This window comes from Trachemys scripta, chromosome 1 (genome assembly GCF_013100865.1).
Source record: "Trachemys scripta elegans isolate TJP31775 chromosome 1, CAS_Tse_1.0, whole genome shotgun sequence".
Taxonomy (NCBI): Eukaryota; Metazoa; Chordata; order Testudines; family Emydidae; genus Trachemys; species Trachemys scripta.
The window spans coordinates 319036142-319054869 of record NC_048298.1 but is presented as its reverse complement, the minus strand read 5'-3'; the positions used below and the strand labels follow the sequence as shown (position 1 = coordinate 319054869).

General features: G+C 44.4%; 1 protein-coding gene across 1 annotated transcript in view; it reads right to left on the bottom strand.

Annotated features, from left to right (window-relative positions):
- Positions 1-13376: 13376 nt before the first annotated feature.
- GPR83 (G protein-coupled receptor 83) overlaps positions 13377-18728 on the bottom strand; it is an 8006-nt gene continuing 2654 nt past the window's right edge. Inside the window, exons 3-4 of the mRNA XM_034758945.1 lie at positions 17149-17282; positions 13377-16303 (exon numbers count right to left, since the gene is read on the bottom strand). Coding sequence (XP_034614836.1) covers positions 15679-16303; positions 17149-17282 — 759 coding nt within the window. The 3' untranslated portion in view covers positions 13377-15678. The remainder of the gene's footprint in view (positions 16304-17148; positions 17283-18728) is intronic.

Sequence of the window (18728 nt, the reverse complement as noted above, 5' to 3'; positions counted from 1 at the left end):
TTTATATAAAGCCTGTTATTTCAGTAACAGAAACAATATGCACACAACTTGCCACTCCAAGGGGAGTTTCCCAAATACTTCAATTTAAACACACTGCATTAGATAAAACAATTAAACAAGTTTATTAACGACAAAGAGATTTTAAGCGAGTACAAGTAATGAGGCATAAAAGTCAGAAATGGTTACAAGATAAAGATAAAACACAGCTGGTACCTAATTTAAACTATGTTAAATTGAAAGCAAAGTTTTCACCACATGCTCTCAGCAGCCTTGCTGACCAAACTTCTTAAGTCAGGACCCCTTCTTCCAGAGTTCAACAAATGCTTCCTTTGTTGCTTCTGGTGCCATGAATGCAATGGGCCGGGAGGGAGAGAGGGTGTTTGTCCCTGGCCTTGGCGTGTTTGTCCCTCCTTTGTCAGTCGCCCACTCTTGAATGCATTTCCAGCTGATATTCAGGATAATGTCTACATGAAAGGATGTTCCCTGCTGCTTTTTCTTTACCTGTTTGAGTATCTTTTGTTTCCCTTCCTGCTTGAAGCTTCTGTTAACTGATTCAATGCAAATTAAGCAGAGCATACTTTCCGTGGCTTGAGACAGATTTGTTTGCCAACCTCAGTTTGGAACATGTGTTAATAACACTATATAGTAGAATCTTATTACTTTACATACAATGTTGCCACACACATTTTATCAGGACAATAGTGACCAGGAAATTATGAGTATTCAAATGATACCTCACAAGGCATACAGTGTACAATAGTGTGTGTGTGCGGGGGATGGGGTGGACACAGACGTACGTTCTGTCACAGCAGGATTAGGCACTGGGAGTCATATTCATCCCTGTACCAGAGCTGAACTTTGCACAGACTGAATGGAGTGGCAAAGGTGGCTTTACTCTTGTGTTCCCATGTCCCCTACACTTTTTCAGGGTCTAATCTAACAGTGCTGTTTAGAGCAGTCCCTTCCTAACTCCGTCTGCTTGTCCAACTTCATAATGTGGTTTTGCTGGAAATCTTTCCACTGATTTCCTGGAGCTATATTAAGTATAGTGATAGGGTAGGGAGTGACGAATTGCTGTCACTGAAATAGTGGTAGAAGTTGGATTAGCACAGGAGCATAGGCTTATTTGTGGGATAGCACCCATCAGTAGCCAAGCTCCCCATCCACGCCCCGCCCTCCTGGCTGCCAGCAGCCCTGCCAATCAACTCCCCCCTCACCCATCACCTTCCACCCTCAGCAATCAGCTGTTTCGGCGTGCAGGAGGTGCTAGGAGGGAGGGAGAGGAGCAGGGATGGGGTACACTTGGGGGAGGAGGCGGAAAGAGGTGAGGACGAGGCAGGGCAGGGGCAGGAGGTTGGGGGAACAGGTAGAGTGGCAGTTGGGCCTGAGACTGAACAAGGGTTGAACACCCTTGGGGAAAATTAGAAGCCGGCGCCTGTGCACAGGAGAATGGATTGAGGGGGCAGGGAAAGCTGCCAGGAGCTGTTATGGCCTTCTGATTCTGTGAGCTGATTTATCTGCTGGGCCTTGGCATAGAGCAGCGTCTTTTGCCAGTTGAGAGTCAACAGACAGGGACCAAGGAGCCAGAGCAGGAATGAGAATTGGGCCCAAAGTCACAGCAAATAGCAATGGTTAAATCAGATCGAACCAGTAGAGGGAGCGCTCACTGTGCCAACTGGAGGAGGAGGAGCTGTGGGGGGAGCTCCCCCTCTTTTGGCAGAAGGTGTTAGAGCAAAGGTCAACTATTTGCCTATTATCCCAGCTGCTCCCCACATTCACGTAGCTGCTTTCCACATACACATACACCAGACAATCAATCAAGGAAGTCAGACATATGTATCCTGATGATCCCCCAAAGGATACTCAGTCAAGGAAGTCAAACAGATGTATCCTGAAGACCCCCAAAAGGAATTCAAAAATTGCATAGGCTAGCAGAATGTATGCACGCTAAGTTGTTTGTTACTGGGTATAAAAAGGCCTGCTCTGCGCTTGTAAGGTGTGTCTCTCCCTCTGGCATGAGTCGAGGAGAGCACCCGCTCAGCTGACTGATCAATAAAGAACTTGAAGCCGTTGTTTAGACTCCCGTGCCTCCTTGGGGTAATTGGGTAGCTCCAGGGGGAAAGAGCCCATTTGGCTAACAAGGGGGGGACTGTGCTCTCTTAAGGGGAGTGAGAGTGTTAAGGGGGGGTGCCCACCACTTTGCACACAACAGACTCAAAATTGTGATTATTTTGCTACTTTGGCTGATGGGTTAAATGAATCAACCTTTTCCTAAATTCTAACCACATGAACTGTAAAAATCTATCCCTGCCTATCAGCCCCTCCTCGCAGTGCTGACTATCGATTTTTCACATCAATTCTTCTACAACCCGAAAGGCCAAATTTTCACACCTACTATAGCTACACAAATGTACAGAGCAAACTCCAAGTGTTTCCATGGTGCTGGGGGTCACTTTGGGGTCACTGGAGCCTCTGTAGACTCTGTGTACAGCTGTTCCTTTTCCAGCCACACCCTGTCCTCTGCGTCACAGAAGAAGTCCTTTTGCTGTCTAAACCAAGTTAGGCACTAGCACATAGGTTGGGATCAGTGACCAGTCTGCCCCTAATTTTAAATGTCTTGGCCATGGTCAGTTTAAAGGACCATTGGCACCGTCTGAAAAACTTAAAGCAAACGCAGACAGCTTTGTACTCCATCGCTGTGGATTGCTTGAACATTCCTATTTACATAGAACTATTCTATTTTCTAAACTAATCAGCTGTGGTCCAAGCAGGCCATAGGACAGGGAGTCAGAAGATTTAGGTCTCTGCTCCGGACAGCTCCGGCTGAATTTAAGTCCTGCTAATGGGTCCATGAAAGATTGTTGTTACCATAGAACAGTGATTTTCAACCTCTAGTCCATGGACCAGTGGGGGTTTGCAAACTATGTCTAAGATTTCCAAAAGGGTCCGCACCTGCATTAAACATTTTTTAGGGGTTCACAAATGAAAAAAGGTTGAAAAACACGGAGATAGACTCTGCCATGTTGGGAAAATGTGCAGCTGCACTGGCTAAGGTGAGGCGCCAAAGTCATTCTGTCTCAGAGGGACAGAATTGCTCTTGGAGCCCATCAGTACATGGAGGAGCACACACAGTGTTACACCCTTCATGGGATACAGCCCATGAGTAAATATGTTCCAGTGTGGCCAGCCAGCACAGATGGCTGCAGGGGGCACACAGCCATGGCTCCGGCTTCTTTCCACCCCTCCCAGCCTCCTCGGAACCCCTGCACTCTCACGGAAGTAGTGAGGGAGCAATCCCTGAACTCTTCTGAGGGCAAGGACTACCATTCTGCTTGGCTCTTACATGCAGTGTGCAAGCAGCGGGAGAAGACTTACTCCCCTACCTGTCTCCAACTAGCCACCTGCATAAGGGCAAGGCAGAATCTAGCCCTTAGCACGGGGAAAGGAGCGGCTTAAAAAAACCACATGCCAATTAAATGTGGCTTTGAAAATGGTACCAAGTGGGCTGGATTGTGACTGTGGTTCCTTCTGCCAGACCTTTGAGTCCTACTGAACTGTGCCAAATCCTCAGCTGGTGAAATCTGTCAGAGTTCCATTGACTTCTGTGGAATGCTACCAGTTTACACCAACAGAGGATTTGGCATAAAAATTCCCGTTCTAGACAGGTCCTGGGGGTGCTGAATAACGATGTAGTTTCCATTTTTTTCAGAAGACTAGGACAATCGTGCTAGTGCTCCATCAGGTCACTGGGCACAGGCCAACCTATTTGGAAGAGTAAAATGTCCTTGCAGCTCTTTCTGCTCTATATAGTTTCTTATATTATGCTCATTGCTGTAGTATCTGAGCACCTGCCAGTAGCGCATTAAGCAACATGACTAACATCTGTCATGCGGTGTTTGTTCTCTCATCCTCTTCTCAAGGGGAAGCACATGCACTGGAGTGTCTTGTCTCGGTAGGTGTGTTGGGTTTTGTTGTACTTGTTGTTATGTTGGAGAAGGTGGTCGAAGAACTGTGCCTTGTCCTTGGAGAAGAAGGCAGTGAGGTTTGTGATGGTCCTGACTTCCTGTGAGTGTTCATTTCACACTCTTACTGGCCCCCAGCAAGTTCTGTCTCCACCACAGATAAACTTTACCCTTATTATAGAGGAGTTCCATTGGGCCTGAGGAGCAAAATTGTCAAGCACAGTCTTCATCCCAGAGTTTTAGGTGATATTTTTGATATCCAGAGCCCAGGCCATGGAGTGCCTTGAAAATAAGGTCTGAGACCCTGAACTTGACTCATTCTATGAGAAGTCAGAGAGCATAGGTCAGGTCTGATGTGCTCGCAATACCCTGTGTTGCTGAGTTGTGCTGCAGTCTTCTGTACTAATTAGAGTTTCTTGAGTGTTGAAAACTTCTTACCCAGGTATATCACATTGCTGTAGTGTGAATAACTGAGGCCAGGTCATCGACCTGGATGGGTGGAATCTCCTAAACAACTGGGGATGGTAGAAAGCATTACTTGCAGATGCTGATATGTGAGAACTTAATGTCCACGAGGAATCCAAGAGAACTCCTAGGCTACAGACAGAGTTGACTAATTGTGACTGCGTACCTTCAATCAAAGGAGACTGCACCATAGGCTACAAACTCTTCAAAATATTATCCTTTGCTCACCAGCATCACCTCTTTCTTGCTTGGGTTCAGCTTCAACCAGCTGTTCTTCATCCATGGGCTGAGCTCATCCAAGCACTGGAACATCTTGATGGTAGTGGTGTGGCTATATGTGGTAAAGGATAGGTAGAGCTGTGTGCCATCTGCATATCACTGGCACTTGAGTCCATGTTGTCTGACCAGTTCTTGTAGTGGCTGCTTGTAGATGTTAAAAAGGACCAGAGAGAGAATTGATCCATGTGAGACTTCACAGGTGAGGTGCCTAGTGGTGGTAGTTCAGTTTTGCATCACGACTCATTGAGTGTGTCCCTCTTGGAAGGATGCGAAGTGTTTTCACTCATTATCCTGGACCTCTGATACCTCTCTCAGGTGAGGCAATAGTATCTTATGGTCAGTGTTGAATGCTGCAGAGCGATCCAGCAGGATGAGAACAGATGTCTGTCCTCTTTCCATTGACAGGAGGAGATATTCATCAATGCCCCTAAAGTAGTTTCAGTTCCATGTCCTGGCCTGAATCCAGATTGTGCCAGCTCTAGGATATTAGCTTAGACTAGATGAGCTTGCAGTTGGCCTTTGGATAGCTTCTCTATGAACTTTCTCATGGATGGGAGGTTTGATACAAGACTGGCTAGAACCAATTTATCCGGGGTAGGTTTCTTCAGTGTTGCTGGACTATTGTGTGTTTTGAAGGTGGAAAGGACGATTCTATCTCTGACTGAAGCGTTGGCTATTTCAGATCAGGAGTGGCACCAACTGCTCATGACCTTTCAACAAGCCAGGAAGGGTATGACTGGGATTCACAAGAATTGGGTCGAGATGCCCTTTGGGCATCCAGGATTTCTTGACGAGAGAATGCCCTGAACTCAGAATGTAGGCGAGCTGTTGAGTATAAGGAAATGGATCCATGTTGTTTGAGAAGATTTCCTGCTTCTTGCATCTCATTTTTACACTTGCCAGTTTTCAGCATCTGCTTGCTTCTTTTTACTGTTTTTAGGGCCAATCTTCAATGGAACTACTTGAGAAGAAAGGTGCCACTTGGTGTCACTGAGGGAGAAATGTCAGAGATTCCATGAAGTACTCTAGGGATTTGCTATTGTTATTGGGTTTTACGTTGAAAGTGCACTGATACAGTGGTGATGGGCAGCAGTATGAAGTCCTTAGATAGTCAGGGAATCACAATTTGGCCCTCTGTGATTCCTACATAATAAATATCCAGAACACTTACGTTCCACTGAAAAATGATGTGAAATTTCATATATTTTAAATCTGTGAAATTCTCTGGCCTAATAGTTACTGCTCCATATTACAGAGACATTGGCCTTGGCCTTTCGTTTCCCTGGGCTGGGCAAGAAATATATTCAGAGTGAATTTAATCTCAGTCAAACTGAATGTAAAAAATGTGATTTCTTTCTGATTTCTTTCTTTGGTCTGTCTAGGTGAATTATATCCCCATTCAATTAGTGGATGTTTCTCAGGGTGGCCCACATAGATTTTGTCTGTCCTCAGTATTATTATAGTATGATCATTACATAGTATGCATTGTCAGTCTTGGCTACACTATTAGATATCCCAGTCTCCATTAGATACAGCTATAATGCTCCAACGACTGTGCAGACATCATTTGAATGAGACAAACCATAAGTCTTGAACAGTGTTGTTAAAGGTCTCCTGGCACTTTTCACAGGTATTAAGTATTAATTTTATTAAAGCCCTTGGATCCTCAGATGAAATGAGCAATAGAAGTGCAAAGTATTATTTTAATATAAATGGAGATGAGCCAGTGAAACCAAATCCAGAGGTTTTTTATATCCAGGTCTCATTTCATTTGAGCTGCCAACCTTTGGGACAAACAGTGGGATCAGCAAAGGGACTTCAGCATTGCAACACTGAGCATCACAGCAGGTAATTTTTAGGCACTTAGAAAATCACAGGAACAACACAGCAATCCACAAAGCCTGAATTAGGTACCAAGGCTCCCTACCCAATGAATGGGAAGAAAAGAGTACCTTATAGATTGCAATCCACAAAGCCAGCACACTAGGCGGACAGCCACCTAAACTAGCCAATGGGAGACACTAACCAGAGGAGGGTGTGCTAAGCCCCGCCCCTCTGTTGGAGACAGGCATCTAAGTCCAAGTTGCACAACGGTCTCTAGCTCTGATTGTCATCCACAAACTGAGGGAAGGTAGTGGTTGGCTGCCAAAGTTGTGTGCAGGACCCCCCGCCCCCCCAAAAAAAACAACAACCAGGGGAGGAGGAGATGCCATATAATGTTTATCCTACTGGGCAGGATACTCACCCAGGATGTGCGAGACCCTCCCCCAGATCAAGTGCCCCCTCCTCCTGAGGGGGAAAGAAGGGATTTGCCATCTCTCAGGTAAGCGCCCTAACCACTAGGTAGGGAATATTCTGATTTGGGGCTCCCTCAGTTTCTCCTGTTGAAGTTGTTCCACTTGAATTAAACAAAGGAATACTTAAATGTTACTTGGGCCAGACAAAGAGTTAGAAAGACTCTATAGCCTAGTGATTAGGGCACTCAGCTAAGTGGTGGCTTTAACCGTAAGCAGCCCTCAATGCCCACTGACAGAGGGTTCTCTGCCATGTCACAGCAACTCCTGTTAAGCCTGACAAACTCACTGCACCTAACATATTGCTGTCAGGGTATTTATAAAGAATATCATGCAAGGTGTCAAATGAAAATTTATGTTGTACTGGTCATCATAGGCATTGTGTGATGTGTGTAGGTATGTTAATTTAAAAGTGGTAGGTGTATACTGGAAATGCTTAAAACCATGTAACCAAACCAGATTGACAAACAAGTCTGCCCCAGACAAAGCAATGTTGAGTTGTTTGTCTGACTAGGTACCCATTGTGAATCAAGTACTGTAAAACCAACACAAAGGATGCAGCATTTGCATTTTAAGTCAACAGGAAAAGTAAGTTTTCAGGAGAATGAGAAAACAGCATGGTGCCAGCACACTGGAGCACAAACAACAGAGGGAAAAAACTGTATCTGGGGACACACTTCAAAAGAACACGTGTCGAAGGGTTACTGGACTATATGAAGAAGGGGAGAGAATCCCTTTGTTATCCATCGCCGAGGGAATAAAGAGGTCAGCACTTTTTGCATCTATGAATGGTGGATCCCCAACCACGTGGGTTGGTGATGCAGAGAAGTGGCTGTAGACTGTAGACAAAGCTTGGAGTATGCTAAGGTTATATGTAGTCTCTTAGACATATATTATACTTTTGTTTTTTGATAACCACTTCTGTCACTTACATCTCTGTTCTTAATAAACTTATTCTTGCTTTATTATAAATTCATCTCAGAGCTGTCACATTAAAATAAGGTGTGACCACACAGCTGAACCAACAGGCTGGTGAGTACACTGTCTCTTTGGAGACAGCAGACTTGGTAATTGCTGTGAGTGTCCCGTGACAGGGGCCATATGTTGCAGGGAGATACTTCTGGAAAGTTTGGGAACTGAAGTACACCCAGGGTTAACCTGCAAGGCAAAGTTAGCACTGGTGGAGTCCGTTTGGCTAACAGGGAGCTGTCACACAGGTTAGCACCACCAAATCCCTCTTTTGCTGCAATTGCAGATCCCTGTTCAAACCCCTTCTTTGACTCAGGAGGAAGGGGGACTTGAACCAGCAGTCTCCCACATCCTATCCACTATGCTGAAAATTATAAGGAAGGGCTGTCAACTTCTCCTCTCCCCCACAGCTGATCTGCATGAACTTGTCTGAGGGGCCCAATCCCCATAGGCATGCTCAGAAGCCGTGGCTTAGACAGCCACAACCTATCTTCCCTGGTTTGTGACTCACTCTGGGGCTTAGGTGGGAGATAGGCATCCAGACACCGGGCATGAGGCAGTAGTGCACATGATCAGGCAGGAGATAGGCCTGGAGTGAGGCTGCCACGCATCAGCCTAGAGAAAAAAAAGTAGGTGCTGAGTGAGTTTAGTGTCTATAGGGTTAGGATGCAGCTGAGCAGGAGTTTTGCGGATCACAGTGGTGCCTAAAAACTGGACTTAGGCACCTATGTACCTTCGTGGATCCCACCCTAACAGAAACTCTATTATACCTTCCTTTTAATGACACAGCTAGGATGGTTTGGGAGAACATTGTCGACAAGCTCTATTCCTTTGTTTTGACTATAGCAATGACACAGATGTATTTGTAACTTTGACCTATTACTGAGAAACACTGTAGTCTCTGTGCACTGGCTCAGTATGGGCCAATTATTCCACATCCTGATACCATTTTTATTGTATCTTAACTGAGGCTCATCTGGCATTTGAAAAGAACATTTGATTAGTCAAGGTGCTTAGACATACGTGTGTTCTTTATCTTTGGTAGTAACTTGACTGAACGGTTGCATAGAAAATAATACTGAGAAAATGAAAGATGTAGCAGATCTATCAAAAAAGGGAAGATCCCAGGATCAGAGGATACCAGGGCCCACATGAAGCTAGAGATAAATTGGTGTAATTTAAGAAAGTTAGGAAGCTATGTCTGAGCAACGTTAAAGTGCTCATTATAGAAAGACATCAGGGATACTCATGGAAAAACTTTACATACCAGCTTTACTTTACTTTTTATTGAATTAAGTAGCGTGAGTGGGAGAGCTTGAGGCTGGGGAAAATGCAGCTGGCCCAACATTTTCAAGAGAAAGTAGTGATTTTTGGATGCTTCCGTTTTTGTTTGCTCACCCTAAGACACCTTAAAGGGCCGATTTTTTTTAAGAAGTGCTGAGCACCCGCCTTCGGAAAGTCAGGCCCCTGAGTGTCTTGGGTTGGGTGGCCCAAAATCAGTCACTTGAAAGCGTTGCCAGAGTGACTAGGACAATTAATCCACGTGCTTATTATTAAAGACTTGCCTGTCCTTTACAAGGTCTCACTTTTCAGAAGAAGGCAGCATCCTTAGCACAGCACAAGTCCCGTCTTTCACTAACAACTCAGCCATTACTGCTCCCATTTTAACATTTGCTGCTTTTATCCATTGAAATGAACAAATTTTCACTCCTGGTTTAGATTAACTTTTGCACTTTTTAAACAAAAAGCCAGACAGGCACTAGGGAGACCTTTCAAAGACTACTATTTTTTCCCTTGGAGAGCATTCAGACTAGAGCGAGCTGCCACTCACAACCTGCTTCCACCGGTCGCTACCACAAGCTTTGTTCCTTTGTTCTCTGTATAATTCTGTATGGAGATGAACAAAACTCTCAGGCTATAGGTTTTAAGATAGGGAATTAATACACATTAGGAGCAAGAGCAGCTGGATTCTGGAGCTATAACTTAATTTTCAGTGATCCAGAATCCAAAAGAACATTTTTGTGAGGAACTTGAGAAGGAAGAAATTAGGGTTATCAGGAGAGATAACTCCTCTTTTAAATACAATAGTAAATACTGAAAACTACATGAAAGAATTAATGTTGCAAGTCAAGCACTCAAAGGTTAAGACATGCCTGAATTAAAGTTGCCTGTGCATCCTTAATTTAGCTCCTTTGCCCATTCTGATACAGTCTTTAATTACATGATCACATATTCTTTTTCCACATGGGCCCTCCTCCATTCAGTGCACAGGATGAACAGTGCTCACTTAATGGTCAGCTATTCAGTATTTGTCTTCCTTGTGGTTCAATGTGTGGCCATAGGCCTTATTTAGTGCACACTATTCAAAGTGTGCTCTGAAGATAGAATAACTTCCTTATGGGCTTTTCTATGGGGCTCATCACTCTAGTATCTGAATGCGTCACAAAAATGAATGAATTTATTTTCACAACATCCTTGTGAGATGAGATGGTTGTGGCCCAGGGATGCCCTTGATGACAACAGGCAGAGGACACAGGGGGTGCCTAGGGTTTTATAGGGAGCCCTTGAGTCACATATATGAATACCCAGGGTGGTACTTGAGGTCTTTACTGAGAGCTTAGAGCCCACCAGTTAACATAATCATTGCGAAGTGTATGTATGGATAATATTTCAGGACATATGTATTTATACTAAAAATTTTGTTCTTAAAGTCTTGGCTTTTGAGAGATTGTGAAATCTAAAAGAAAGGAAATCTACAGGAATTAAAAAACAGCTGGGGGAGGAGGGGAAGGTGTCCTATTTATGAATAAAGGCAAAAGATTGTTCTAGTAACTCTTGGAGTACAAAGTGACACATGGAATCCTTCACTGAGGAGGCAAAGTGATTGTGTGCTTGTCTCATAAAAAGAGGGTCACGAGTAGCCTGGCTGTAAAGCTCTGCAAAGATTTTGGGTGAGCAATACTCTACTAGACATGAGAGTACCCTTTAATTAGGTCTAGGCTCTAGAATGTGTGTTATGATTTTATTTTATATGTAACCGTTTGTTTCCGGTGCTTCTACTTGAATCTGCTTTGTTAAATAAACTTTGATTTGATTATAGTGAAATCAAGTATATGTGCTCTGAGGTAAGTGGAGCAGTGATCTGAGTTGCCCTGATTCTTTGGAGGCAGCAAACCTGTGAATACTGCAAGTATCCAGTTGACCAGAGGCTGGACACTCCAGGGAGATGCTCAGAGGGCTCAAACTAATCTATAGAGTGACTGTGGAGGACTGCAGTGCTTGGGTTGCCTATGGCCAGTGGAGTCAGGGTGCAGACCCACTGCAGGCACGGACAATGTTTCTCCACACTAAGGGCAGTTGGTAGCGAGGTGCCTCACAGCTTGGGTACCCCCGGGAAGTGTCACAATGGTATTATCCACATTTTACAGCTGGGGGAATTGAGGCACAGAGACTGAGGTCAAAAGTATCTGCTAATTTTAAGTGCCCATTTTGAGACACCTCGGATCATTATATAGCATGTCATATGTTCAAAGCACAGCTCCAGTTAAGTTCAGTTGCAGCTGTGAGTGCTCAGCATTTCTGCAAATCATACCCTATGGTCTCAAGCCAGACATCCAGAAAATGAGGAACGTGCAGTTAGGGACCTTCTGTAAAAAGTTGCCTGTCATCACCTAGGAGCTCTGTGGTGCAGGCAGGAATAGAATCCAATTCTCCAGGATAGCAATGAATTGCATTTTCCATGAGACCATCCATTCTGTACCGGCAATCCCCTGCCTCATTCATTATACACCTTCCAACTTCTACAACGAATGAGGAAAGGGTCCGTCAGACAAGCCTCCCACACTACACAATGCTGATTCATCCCAGAGCAGATCATTCATGGGCCCGGAACGGAAGAGGGGTCTCGTGTTTCCAGCATTATACATTATGAATCATTAATTTCTGAACTTGGATAAAACTGGCCAAATAAAAACATGTTACCCTGGCAGCGGAACATAGAAAGAGCAATTGTTCAGAAAGCACACTTTGTATAGTGACAGCTGGCTTTATTTTCCTGTCAAGGAGTAAACACAACCTCCAATCTTCCTACTGCTTTATACTCTGCCTTTTAAGGGGAAAGCAGCTTATGTATTAGTGTCACAAATTTTTTTTTCCTCCTTGTTCATCTCATCCTACCATTGCCTCTCTGAAAAGTAAACATCGCTGTCATCTTTGCCGCTTGTGAGATGTTAGGTGATAATTTTAGACCACTAGTGTTAATGTCACAATTAAATTAAGCACCTAGAACTTAATTAAGTAATTACCTTCATGTATTATCAAATATATAGATTTCGGCAAAATTACTCCAATTCAATGCTTAAAGTTTTGGCAGAGCTTGGGAAATTTTCTGTGAAACAAATTCCATTGATTTACTTCATGATGGATTGAGATATTAAGATTAGTCCACCTCAGTTTTTCCCTTTTGCTTCTATTTTCACTTATCTAGATAACAAATAAAAAAAGAGTGCTAGGAAAAACCATCAGATTCTGAAAATGACAGCAGGATATTTTTCTTTAGCACTAATGCATATTTGTCTGAAGTCAATTAAGAGTATTTCAGTGATGTTTCTTTTCATGCACTAACCTGGACTTGTTTTACAGATTATTTAAAGTCAGTGGCCAGTCTCCTCTTGAGGTGCTGGAGAAGGTTAATTATTACATAATTAGTTCAAAAAATACCATGTTAACAAAGTGCTGAAAGATTTCTTATTGGCAATATGCTATCAAATGCATTTCTTCCTCTTTAAGGTCTCAGTCTTGCAAGGATGTGCTTGGGCAGGCATCCTCTGGCCTCTGTCAGCCTACGTACTATATGCTCTTTATCATAAATTTTAATGAATGGGGGTCAGATACTCAGCCACTGGAAATCAATGGAACACTGCTGAGTTACACCAGCTGAGGATCTGACCCATGGGCTATGTTTGTGGGTAAAAAAACCCCCCACAACTGATTTTTTTCAGTCACATTCTTGCTATAAACTCAAATGTCAAAAGGTTAATTTCCCCCCCACGATCTATTGTTCGAGTGGGGGAGGGGGGGAGTAATGGCACCAGGCCCTGAGAATTACTTTCCTGAGACTTGCATATGGGGGGGAGGGGTTAGTGGTAGAGAGGGTTGCTCACATATTTGGGGTAGGGGTGTAGAAGCAGCTGATTCCACAGATCAGTGACATGCTGACTCTTAGGACCTTATCAAGAGAGTAACAGAGTAAAGCCTGATTCTGAGAGAGCTGGATAATGCCTTGAGAAGGAAAGCCCTAAGAGACCAGGGTGTGTGACATTCCCTCTGTTTAACACAGTGCTGCGTATACAGTGATAGGCTAGCTGACAAATGTTGCATACATTTTATTTTCTGTAAGTATACAGCCATGAAAAACTTGCACAAGTCAAAAGCGCTAGAAATTGGTACAGGACATCAGTTACAACTGGTTTCTCTTTCCATTCATGTTATTTTCATTTAAAAAACAGTCTTCTCTCTCCTTTTACTATTAGCTGCTGAGTGTTTCATGTAGAACGGGGTACCTTTGGATAGTAATACACTGATAATGGCCAGCTGATTTCCACACCATGCACACATAGGTAAACATCACCGTCCACGATACGGCTTCTGGAGGCTCTGGAGTTTCCTCGCTTGGTATCATACATCTGACCTGCTATTTTAAAGCAGATAGTTTGTGTGTACATGATTCCAAAGAGGTAATGTATACAGCATTTTAGAAGAGAACATATATAGTCCCTTGGTCTCTGAACTGAGAACAGCTATACAATTGCATTACAGAGCAAGGGAGCAATGCTAAATTCTCGAGGTAAGTTGCAGGATTTTTTAGCTATTACGTGATGTGATGCAGAGATACTCTAGTAAATAAGATTCTAAACCAAATACAAATTGGTTTGTAAGCACTACTGTTCTAAATGAGCTTGTACAGTACTTTCAATGCACTAAGAAATGATTTCCTGATTTTAATTCTCTGACCAGAAGAACTTCCTAAATATTCTTTCATTTAACTAGATTTCCTTTAAAAAATTCCTGGCAAAATTTGCTGAACTGTCAGCCAGAAGTCCAAAGTCATCCTTTGTTTGTTTGTCTATGTATTTTAAAAAGTACAGTTTCTTCCATCAGTGTGCCTCAACCCTGCCTTACAGAAAGCATCTATCGGGGTAATAGGCCAGTTCCATTTTTCCATGTCCATCCAATCTATGGCATCTCTGATGATAATTTGGGTGATGGCGCTTGTGATGCAGACACTTATTCACTTGGAAATGGACTGAGACCAAACCATATATCTCACAGGCCAATGAAGAGCCATTACCAGGTGGAAGGTAGTGTACTAACCACATGTAGCGCTCCCTTGTCTCAGAGTGCAACACTGCAAGGGAGCCTCATCCCCAGCACCTCTGCTTGGCCCTCTGTATTGGTCCTCTCCTCACCAGGTCTTCCATGGTTTGGCCCTCCGGCCAAGTCACCTAAGTTCAGTCTCCTTCGGGGTAATGAAAGGTCCAAGCTAAACACCCAAATAATAATTCTTCTATCCCTTTAAGGCTGCACTGAAGCAACCTCACAGGCCTTCCCTCTGAGGCGCCCTCACAAGAGCTTAATCTGCCTCTGCAGTGGGGCTTGCATGCCCCGTCCTCAAGGTTGGTAGGGAAACTGAGGCCCACCCAGGGGACCGTATTAAGTGGTTGGCTTTGCTGCTTCAGATATGCTGCTGTTTCCCTGGGCCACTTCCTATCTCTAAATCCCCCTTAGGCTGCTTTCCTACAGCCTCTGCTTAACCCAGCCTCCGTTTGGCGCTCAGGCTTCTGGCTTCCCACTTCTCTGCTGAAGACTAGTAAGTCTTCCGCAGGGACTTTGGCAGCTTCCCCTAGGGATCTCCCTGCTCCTTGTAGCTGTAGCTTAGGGCTTTCCCCGATAAGCTGGTGCTGCTCCCTGTGAGTTCTGCCTACCTGCAGGAGAGTCTTGCCTTCTCTGCAACCTCTCCCTCCCTGGCTGTACAGTCTTCTCCTAACCCTTTCACGGCTGGGGTCAGGAATTAGCATTAAGTTACTATATCACCATCAGCGGGGGATGGCTGCTAAGTCATAGGCAAGGTTGAGCTTGGCTTGCCTTAAAGAGCCAGCCACCTGTGACCCATCGTAACAGCTTTCTGTCACTGCTAAATTGGGCTGGATTTAGCGCCATAACGGTGAAATTGTCTCTTCACCAATCCCATGTTCACTACAAGACATTTTTAACACTGAGACTCAATGTACTTAGATAATGGTTTCAGTGTTTTGGTTCTAGCTCAACAACAAGCAACACACATACAAACCTCCTAGGAAAAAGGACCGGACTGGACAGCATTACCGACGGATAACAATACACAGAGTTCTTTGCTAGCCGTCAGTTCAAAATCAGTCTGACAATTAAAAGGGTTTTTCCCACTTCTCAAGGGCTTTGCTGTCTGTCTTCTCTTTGGAGGCTGTATAGATATACTACCAGTCTGCATTAAAGAGATAACTCTTGCTGATAGGAATGCATTGGGTTCTCTACACAAACAGCACGCACATTGGTGTGTGCACTCTAGTGAAGTAGTCAAGGATTCCTGTGTCTCTTCATCACACTCATCAGCTTTCACCAAATCCACCTGCAATCCTGGCGCATACTCACGTGTTCCCATTTTATTGCATCATTCAACTCACAGCTACTATAGGTTCAACTGAAGTGATGTCGGTCTTCCCTGACTGGAGATTGGAGGTTGATGGAAGGACATGGGAGACCTGAGACCTCTTGAAGTTGCTGTTTTCTGGCCAGGCTACTCTGTAGGATGGAACTGTGGATGGAAGCCTGTGCTCTTTCGGGCTAGGTGGTTTTTTGCACATGTTGAGCAAAGACTTCAGTTCCAGTCTGAAATGTTCATTGAGCCAGCAGTAAATGAAGGGGTTATAACAGGTGCTGCTCATTGCAAACCAGTGAAAAGCAAAGTACAGGACATTGTTGGTAGGAATAGTTTGGCTGGAAAGGAGGACGACGTAGCAGTTCAAAGGAAACCAGGAAACAGCAAAAAGGATAACCACCAACATCAGCATCTTAATGGTCTTTTTCTTCTTCCTCTGAAGGGCGAAGTACTGCTCCGTGGTCACATCCCCAATGGCATTGCGCAGCCAGAGTTTCTTGGCCACTCTCAGGTAGGCAGCAGAGATGATTAAAAGGGGCAGAACGTAGAGCAAAATGAACGTTGTTAAGTCTAGATACTTCCAGAAGAGGTCAGCCGGTTCAGGGAAATCTGGGAGACACAGGCATCGGGTGACGTCTTCACTGCAGATAAAAGGACTGATCACAATGAATGAACAAACATGCCTGGGTATCACAGTAAGGGAGAGAAAGACAAGACTCCTGTCATACAACCAAAGAGCCAGATCCTCAACTGGTGCAAATTCACTTCATTCCATTGACTTCAGCAGAGCTATGCTAATTTACACCAATTGAGGAAGTGGTGCATAGCGTAGCTTACAAGAAATGTGATCAGAATAATTTCTCACTGCATGCCTGAGATTATGATCTTCTTACGAAACTAATTAATTGCAACCTCTAATTACCAGCTGCACAAAATTAAGTTCTTAGGAGTGAAGCGAAACTCTCTCTGCCTTTCAATGAACTTCCGTATGTAAACGGTAATAAAAAAATCTATCACCTTTATGACCCATTCCATCAGCAAAACACTTCACAAACATTAATTAACCCTCACAACAGAGGGTGACAGGTAGGTATTACTATCTTTATTCTACAGAAGAGGAACTAAGACAGAGAGGTTGCGTCACTTGCCCAGGGAGACAAAGTTAGAGCTGGGGTTAGATAAGAACCAATTAGGGCCTTATTTCCAGTCCTGGCCTCAATCAATGGGCCAGATCTCTAGCTGGTGTAAACTGCCAATTGATGCAGATACTACGTATCTGGCCTGATGCATCTGACACGCTGTGTTGTTGATGAATAATACAAGAAGAGTAGCCATTGTGAAAGGTATCGATGTGCACTATGGACCAGATCCTCAACTGTGTAAATTGACATGGCTTCCTTGTCTTCAGTGAGGCTACACTTGCGTGTCCCTGCTGGGGATCTGGCCCCATATTTTTCTGCAGAACAAAAGCAGGGATCGGCCTTACCTGTATTCAAAAGTGAATAGTTTTTGATAAATAGCATGTGGGAGGGAGAAACACGTTGCCATAATCCAGATGACAGAGATGTAGACAATGCCTTTTGCAGGGGATATGCGAGGTTTCAGAGGATGCATTATAACCTGTTTGGAATAAACAAACACGTGGCCTGATGACATTTTAATAATTATGCAATTTTCCTCACATTATCTCCCACTCTTAAATACAGCAGTAATCACGGCAATTTAATGACCAAACGCTGCATGGGAGATGCCTGCATTCAACCTTCTATTGACTTCAGGTTACAGAACCAGAAAGTGAACTTGACTCTGACTGAAAGCTGAACTGAAGTAATTATCTTTCGCAGTCCAAGCTGAGAGAAATGGATAAAGTAAGGCCCTGATCCTGCTACTGCAGCTGCGAAGGTGAACTTCTGCACCCACATGGAGATGGGTTGACTTCAGTGGGCTCCTGGGCAGGCACAAAGTTCTGCCCTTGCACATCAGTTTGCAGGTTGGGCCTAATTCAACAATATAAAAAAAGGCAGGGATGGAGGCTTTTAAAATGCTTTCAATGTTTGTATTCGACAGCATCAGTGACACAAAGAAAGGTGGGTTTCCAGTATCATTACAGCCAAATGGTTTTCCGACAAAAAATGCATTTTCTGAACTTTCCTGTTGGGAAAATTGAAATGAAAGCTCCCAAGATCCCAGGTTCCCCACTCCCAGGCTGGTGGGCTCCCCAGCACCCTGCCCCAGGATCCCAGGGCTTCCAAGCTGGCCAACTCCTTGGCTCCTCAGCAGCCCCTCTAGTATGGAGCTTGCGACCAGGCTCCCTGCTCGCCCAGGCTCCGGGGGCTTTCAGCGTGCTAGGCAGGCTGCTGTGGCATCTGGATTGGACATTATTGAAAAATTCCATGTGGGTGATTCTGCAATGGAATGTATGGAGAACGCTCCTCTCCCAGCACATTTTGCATATCCTGCCTTGTGTGCCAGTTCAGAACACACATTTTTTTCGAAATGCAAAATTTTCCCTGGGATAGAAATTCCAGGTCCTGCCCAGAGCTAAATATACTATTTAAATTAGTGTCCCCTGTAAATCATTTATTTGACAGCTCTGCTTCTTGTGTGAATTTAGCATATTAAGTTAAGGTCTGAAGATGCAGCATGTACCTGCATTTAGAATAATACATAATATTTTGTGAAGTGCTTTGAGATCCTTGGCTGAAGAAGTACAAGCAGTTCAGTCAGCTTCACGCCCCCTCTCTGAGGCAGGTATTACTACCCACATATTAGAGATGCAGAGAGGTTTGTGCAAAAGCCAATGGCTGACCCGGGAACAGAACCCAGGACTCCAGACTGCCAGCGCACCCCCTCGCCCAGTGGTTTTGTACTGGTGACCCCTTTCACACAGCAAGCCTCTGAGTGCGACTCCCCCCCCCTTATAAATTAAAAACGCTTTTTATATATTTAACACCATTATAAATGCTGGAGGCAATGTGGGGTTTGGAGTGGAGGCTGACAGCTCGTGAGCCCCCCCCCCCCCCCCCCCCCCCCCCCCCCTCCCCCCCCCCCCCACCCCCCCTCCCC